The following is an 8,104-nucleotide window of genomic DNA, read 5'->3' as shown; positions in this document are numbered from 1 at the left end:
ACTTCCAGCTTAGCTGTGCAGAAGAAGAACAACAAGAAGAAGAAATATCTCGAAATATGTCCGTCAGGCCCCTTCCCTTGAGATAAATATGCAAATATCTCGGAAACGAAGCGAGCTATGGCAAAATGTTAAGCGACCTTTTTTGTAGAGAATTAAGTTTCCTACTTTTTATGTTCTATGATATTTTTTGATCAGATGCGTAGTTCTCGAGATATATCAAGATATTTAAAAGTTCCGAAGCCGCACCAACATAATAGAGATACAGAAACACCGTGGCCCCTTTCTTTGAGATAACTCTGCACTATTGCGAGCTGCAAATGCCGCTTCCAGCTTAGCTGTGCAGAAGAAGAACAACTAGAAGAAGAAATATCTCGAAATATGTCCGTCAGGCCCCTTCCCTTGAGATATATCTGCAAATATCTCGGAAACGAAGAGAGCTATGGCAAAATGTTAAGAGACCTTTTTTGTAGAGAATTAAGTTTCCTACTTTTTATGTTCGATGATATTTTTTGATCAGATGCGTAGTTCTCGAGATATATCAAGATATTTAAAAGTTCCGAAGCTGCACCAACATAATAGAGGTACAGAAACACCGTGGCCTCTTTCTTTGAGATAACTCTGCACTATTGCGAGCTGCAAATGCCACTTCGAGCTTAGCTGTGCAGAAGAAGAACAACAAGAAGAAGAAATATCTCGAAATATGTCCGTCAGGCCCCTTCCCTTGAGATAAATCTGCAAATATCTCGGAAACGAAGAGAGCTATGGCAAAATGTTAAGAGACCTTTTTTGTAGAGAATTAAGTTTCCTACTTTTCATGTTCTATGATATTTTTTGATCAGATGCGTAGTTCTCGAGATATATCAAGATATTTAAAAGTTCCGAAGCAGCACCAACATAATAGAGATACAGAAACACCGTGGCCCCTTTCTTTGAGATAACTCTGCACTATTGCGAGCTGTAAATGCCACTTCCAGCTTAGCTGTGCAGAAGAAGAACAACAAGAAGAAGAAATATCTCGAAATATGTCCGTCAGGCCCCTCTCCTTGAGATAAATATGCAAATATCTCGGAAACGAAGCGAGCTATGGCAAAATGTTAAGAGACCTTTTTTGTAGAGAATTAAGTTTCCTACTTTTTATGTTCTATGATATTTTTTGATCAGATGCGTAGTTCTCGAGATATATCAAGATATTTAAAAGTTCCGAAGCCGCACCAACATAATAGAGATACAGAAACACCGTGGCCCCTTTCTTTGAGATAACTCTGCGCTATTGCGAGCTGCAAATGCCACTTCCAGCTTAGCTGTGCAGAAGAAGAACAACAAGAAGAAGAAATATCTCGAAATATGCCCGTCAGGCCCCTTCCCTTGAGATATATCTGCAAATATCTCGGAAACGAAGCGAGCTATGGCAAAATGTTAAGAGACCTTTTTTGTAGAGAATTATGTTTGCTACAATTTATGTTCTATGATATTTTTTGATCAGAAGCGTAGTTTTCGAGATATATCGAGATATTTAAAAGTTCCGAAGCCGCACCAACATAATAGAGATACAGAAACACCGTGGCCCCTTTCTTTGAGATAACTCTGCACTAGTGCGAGCCGCAAATGCCACTTCCAGCTTAGCTGTGCAGAAGAAGAACAACAAGAAGAAGAAATATCTCGAAATATGTCCGTCAGGCCCCTTCCCTTGAGATAAATATGCAAATATCTCGGAAACGAAGCGAGCTATGGCAAAATGTTAAGCGACCTTTTTTGTAGAGAATTAAGTTTCCTACTTTTTATGTTCTATGATATTTTTTGATCAGATGCGTAGTTCTCGAGATATATCAAGATATTTAAAAGTTCCGAAGCCGCACCAACATAATAGAGATACAGAAACACCGTGGCCCCTTTCTTTGAGATAACTCTGCACTATTGCGAGCTGCAAATGCCGCTTCCATCTTAGCTGTGCAGAAGAAGAACAACAAGAAGAAGAAATATCTCGAAATATGTCCGTCAGGCCCCTTCCCTTGAGATATATCTGCAAATATCTCGGAAACGAAGAGAGCTACGGCAAAATGTTAAGAGACCTTTTTTGTAGAGAATTAAGTTTCCTACTTTTCATGTTCTATGATATTTTTTGATCAGATGCGTAGTTCTCGAGATATATCAAGATATTTAAAAGTTCCGAAGCCGCACCAACATAATAGAGATACAGAAACACCGTGGCCCCTTTCTTTGAGATAACTCTGCACTATTGCGAGCTGCAAATGCCACTTCCAGCTTAGCTGTGCAGAAGAAGAACAACAAGAAGAAGAAATATCTCGAAAAATGTCCGTCAGGCCCCTTCCCTTGAGATAAATCTGCAAATATCTCGGAAACGAAGCGAGCTATGGCAAAATGTTAAGAGACCTTATTTGTAGAGAATTAAGTTTCCTACTTTTTATGTTCTATGATACTTTTTGATCAGATGCGTAGTTCTCGAGATATATCAAGATATTTAAAAGTTCCGAAGCCGCACCAACATAATAGAGATACAGAAACACCGTGGCCACTTTCTTTGAGATAACTCTGCACTATTGCGAGCTGTAAATGCCTCGTCCAGCTTAGGTGTGCAGAAGAAGAACAACAAGAAGAAGAAATATCTCGAAATATGTCCGTCAGGCCCCTTCCCTCGAGATAAATCTGCAAATATCTCGGAAACGAAGCGAGCTATGGCAAAATGTTAAGAGACCTTGTTTGTAGAGAATTAAGTTTCCTACTTTTTATGTTCTATGATATTTTTTGATCGGATGCGTAGCTCTCGAGATATATCAAGATATTTAAAAGTTCCGAAGCCGCACCAACATAATAGAGATACAGAAACACCGTGGCCCCTTTCTTTGAGATAACTCTGCACTATTGCGAGCTGCAAATGCCACTTCCAGCTTAGCTGTGCAGAAGAAGAACAACAAGAAGAAGAAATATCTCGAAATATGTCCGTCAGACCCCTTCCCTTGAGATAAATCTGCAAATATCTCGGAAACGAAGCGAGCTATGGCAAAATGTTAAGAGACCTTTTTTGTAGAGAATTATTGTTAAGGTTATAAATTAATACTACAATTAGGTTAAGATTTAATTTTATTCATTAATTTCGCTTAGTTTAAGAATCCCGCTCGACAAATTAACTCGTCCGTTAATGACGTCACAATCCTTCGATCCTGGCGCCACGCGTGATCGCGGTGCCTGTAGGTGATCGATAGATCACTTCTGTTCAAAACATCGAACGCAATACACGTGTCTCTCTTAACCAAAACCACGCGCTTATCGCTTGCACAAATATTCAACCACATATTCGCTTCGCCTTCACCGTATCGCCGGGAAGTTAAACGTTTATCGAAACTTCAATCGCGGAAGCGGAGTTAATAAAAGTGAGTTCTGTTATCATTGAGTGACGAATTTTGATTCTTTATTAAACTACCTTTTCAACAATCTTCCTGCATATCCTTGTCAGGATAGTTCCGGCGAAATTTAAAATAGCGTTACGCTCAAACATTGGTCCTTCGAGCCGGATTGCAGTGAATTGTGGAGAAAAAGAAGAAAATTCGTGATAAAATAAAGACAATTCGGTGTTAAATATCGGTGACTAAGCCGTTGAACATTCAAAGTCAAAGGACAAAAACCCGTGAACGCTCATCATGGGTGACCTTAAAACGCTGCTACATCAACAAACCGAAGCCGCTCGTGTTGTCGAGCGTACCCTCGACAATTTCAAAAAGATGGGCAAAAACAAGTGGACGGTTGCCGTCGTTCGAAATCGACTGGAACGGCTTAGTGAATCCTTTGCCGAGTGCAAAACTTTACATAAAGAAATTAGCGCTGCCGCAACGGATGCTGAGCGCGCCAGCTTGGATTATTTCACGAAGGAGCGCTTCATGGTTTTGCACGAGATCTATCTGGACACGTCAGACTTCATGGCGGAAATTCTTTCCAAGTTGGAGGCTGCTGGCTCTTCCGGTACTTCAACGACTCGTCCAGCGGATGAAGCTGTCCATCAATCCAGCAACGTTGTGGATCGGTTGCCTCCTCTTCATCTGCCGCAATTCTCCGGATCCATCAGTGAGTGGGAGAGCTTCCGAGATCGTTTCTCAGCCATGATCATCGCACGCCAAGGTCTGTCAAACGTTTCTAGATTTCAATATTTGTTATCATGTCTACAAGGAGAAGCGGCGGATCTTGTTACGAACATTGCGATAACCGAGGCGGGATTTCAACTCGTGTGGGATCGTTTGGTCGGGCGCTACGAAAACACGCGACTATTAGTTACAACACATGTAAATACTTTGTACGACCTACCACAAGTTCGTTCCGAGTCAGCCGAGCAACTTCGACACCTTCGCGACAAAGCTAATATGGCAGTTAACGCTTTAAAAAATCTCAAACGTCCCGTCGACACGTGGGACGATCTGCTCGTGTTCTTTGTAACAAAAAAATTAGATTCGGCATCGCGAAAGGCTTGGGAGTTGCAACTGGGCAATGATACTCAATGTCCGAAATTCAGCGTGCTTGATACCTTTTTACAATCGCGAATACGCGCTTTGCAATCTATCGGATCATCCACGTCAGGATCGACTGCTCGAAACGCCGAAATGTCAACAACGAAATCGAATCGTTCACGCGCCGCGTCATTACACGGAGCCGCTATTGCGAAAGGTACGTGCGAATTATGTAAATCAAATCATACGCTCGGACAATGCTCGTCGTTTAAAACCAAATCCGCAATACAACGTTTCGAATTCGTAAAAAAGGCAAACCGATGCGTAAATTGTTTAAGCCCGAACCACGCTACACGGAAATGCACGAGCTTGCATGGTTGTACCATTTGTAAGAAACGTCATCATACCTTGTTGCACTTTGACGAGTCGACGGCGTCAACAAACGAGACGACTTCGTCACAAAACGGTGCGTCATCGTCCAGTAATGCCGATGATCCTGCAACGACGACCTTCACGTCTTGTTCTGTACCGCGAATTACGGCTACGCAACAAGTCCTGCTTGCAACTGCACGAATCGAACTGCGATCGCCATCGGGTCGTTCAGAGAAGATTCGCGTGCTTCTCGATCAGGGTTCAGTCGTTTCTATAATTTCAGAGAATCTGACGCAACGATTACGAATTCCGCGTTCGCGCGTCTCAGCCTGTATTACCGGCATCGGTAACACTGCCATCTCTTGTCGTTCATTGGCAACATTCACTATCGCTTCATGTAAGACTGAGTCCGTATACTCCATGACCGCTTATGTTCTACGCTCTTTGTCGAGCTATACACCAAACCGCGTCACAGCTGACGTCAAGCTCTCTCACATTCGCGATCTTGATTTAGCTGATGAAAATCCTTTTAGCTCGGATCCTATTGAAATGATTATTGGCGCTGATCAGTACGGCTTATTCCTATTGGATGGTTTACGAAAGGGTACGACTAAAGAACCTACTGCCCAAAATACCACATTGGGATGGATTCTGTCCGGTCCCGTTCCATCGTCATCATCCATTTCTTCCGCTTCCACTGCGAACTTTCACTGTAACGTTTCGTCGAACTTAGACATTGAACTTCGACGATTCTGGGAGATCGAAGAGCTGCCGTCCGTCACGCGTCTCTCTCCTTCCGAACAGCAATGCGAAGAGCATTTTCAGCGCTCGCATACTCGAGCTCCTAATGGGCAATATATAGTGCGACTTCCGTTTGTCGAAGGACCTCCCATTGATATAGGGCCTTCACTGTCCGTAGCGATCACTATGTTTCTGCGGCAGGAAAATCGTCTCCGACGAAACGCGGAACACCTCACTGAATTTTCGAAGTTCTTGCACGAATATGAGGCACTGGGTCATATGGTGGAAGTCACAGATTCTTCGTCGGTTTCATCCGCTCAAACCGTGTACATCCCGTATCACGCGGTCATTCGTGAACATAGCACAACTACGCGTCTTCGAGTTGTTTTCAATGCGTCTGCGAAAACGGCAAACGGTAAATCTTTGAACGATCACTTATTAATCGGTCCGAAATTACAAATCGACTTACCCGCCGTGATGCTTCGATGGCGTCTTTATCAATACGTCTTCATAGCAGACATAGCAAAGATGTACCGTCAAATCCTTGTTAATTCCAAGGACGTTGATTATCAACGGATTCTGTGGCGATCTTCACCGTCGGATCCACTGCGCCATTTTCAGCTCTTGACCGTTACATATGGTACTGGGCCCGCGCCTTATCTCGCGTTACGCGTTCTGCAAAAGCTTGCAAAAGACGAAGGAGCGAAGTATCCTCTTGCGTTGGCAGTTTTTCGGGATCAAATTTACGTTGATGACTGCGCGTTCGGTGCAGACAATCCACAACTAGCGCGTCAAACTCGCGACCACGTGATATCTCTGTTACAAAGGGGCGGCTTCACTTTGCGAAAATGGGCTAGTAATTGTCCTGAATTAATTGCAGATATTGATCCTTCCGATCACGGTCACGCTACAAGTAAACCACTGCTGCCCGATGAAAATTTAAAAGTCCTCGGTATCAATTGGAATCCAGAAGCAGACGCGTTCCGTTTCAATATCACCATAAACACTTCTCTTCCGACAACGAAAAGGGAAATTATCTCGACCATCGCGAAATTGTATGATCCGCTCGGATGGGCGGCTCCCATCGTCATTGTCGCTAAAATTTTGATGCAGCAATTATGGTTGCAGAAGTGTGAATGGGACGATCCCATTCCAACCGAGCTTCAGCACACGTGGAAAACTTATTACACCGAGCTTCCTCTTCTTCGTTTCATGAATCTCCCTCGTTGGATAGCACACGAAACGCGGATCCCGAAAATAGAGCTGCACGGTTTCGCGGATGCTTCTCAACACGCCTATGCGGCAGTAGTTTATTCTCGCGTTCCCACTAACAATGGCGATGTCGTCGTTTCGCTGCTCGCAGCAAAATCTAAAGTAGCTCCGCTTAAATCGCTAACTATTCCGCGACTTGAATTATGTGGAGCTTTGCTTCTCGCTCGACTGATGGCGTTCATACGAACATCTTTCGGCAATATCCAGTGCGAATTGCATGGGTGGACGGATTCCACTATTACTCTCGCGTGGGTTCATCAACCTGCCTCCAGATGGAAAACATTTATCGCGAACCGCGTATCGGAAATTCACGAGCTTATGCCAAAATGTCAATGGCATCACGTCCAGTCAGAGGACAACCCAGCTGATTGCGCTTCTCGGGGAATGAGCGTCCCGTTGCTTATAAACCACTCATTATGGTGGTCCGGCCCGCCGTGGCTTAAATCGCAATCAGCATCGTGGCCTGGCGACATTTCGCCGCTCGAAACAACAAGTCTCTTGGAGGAACGTAGGGCTGTAACTCTTCATGCAATTTCTTCGCCTGAACCATGGGACTTAGCCACGCGATTTTCTAGTTGGACCAAACTCATCCGCGTGACCGCGTACATTTTGCGTTTCATTTATCAAATTAATTCGCGTCGCAAACCTTATAGATCATCTCTTTCAACTGAAGAAGTTTCAGGGGAGACTCGTTGTACTCCAAATGCGTTGCTTCCAATCGAAATGCACCGAGCACGAACTTTCTGGTTAAAATATATCCAGCGAATGGTCCATCCGGTGGAGGTGCAGTGCTTGCAGAATAACCTTCCTCTCTCGCGACAGAGTCAATTAATTTCGCTAAACCCATATCTCGATTCGGAAGGTCTGATTCGTGTGGGCGGGCGGCTTCGTCACGCGGCGATAACAGAAGAAATGAAACATCCTATCGTCCTTGCATCTCATCCTTTGGTGTCCCTCTTGATAGACCATCTGCATAGGAAATTATTACACGCAGGCCCTCAATTAACGTTGTCGAAATTGAGGCAAGAGTTCTGGCTCATTCGAGCGCGTCCTACTGTTCGCCAAGTTTTATACAAATGCGTCACATGCACGCGACATCGCGCTACAATTCCGTCGGAATTAATGGGAGATCTTCCGTCAGCACGGGTCACGCGCGCAGAAAGAGCCTTTATACATTGCGGCGTGGATTATGCGGGTCCAGTCTTGGTTCGAACGAACCCCGGTCGCGGATATAAATCGGTAAAAGCGTACGTTGCGTTATTTAT

At 44.1% G+C, this 8,104-nt stretch overlaps 1 protein-coding gene across 1 annotated transcript; it reads left to right on the top strand.

Moving 5' to 3' along the window:
• The first annotated feature begins 3,656 nt into the window (after window positions 1-3,656).
• On the top strand, window positions 3,657-7,642 carry LOC143306442 (uncharacterized). Its single transcript, XM_076693053.1, has 2 exons — window positions 3,657-7,441; window positions 7,522-7,642. Exons 1-2 carry the CDS (start codon window positions 3,657-3,659, stop codon window positions 7,640-7,642), a joined length of 3,906 nt encoding a protein of 1,301 aa, XP_076549168.1.
• The last annotated feature ends 462 nt before the right edge of the window (window positions 7,643-8,104 follow it).

Source organism: Osmia lignaria, unplaced genomic scaffold (genome assembly GCF_051020975.1).
Source record: "Osmia lignaria lignaria isolate PbOS001 unplaced genomic scaffold, iyOsmLign1 scaffold0011, whole genome shotgun sequence".
Taxonomy (NCBI): domain Eukaryota; kingdom Metazoa; phylum Arthropoda; class Insecta; order Hymenoptera; family Megachilidae; genus Osmia; species Osmia lignaria.
The sequence above is the reverse complement of the archived record's forward strand: the minus strand, read 5'-3'. Positions and strand labels throughout refer to the sequence as shown.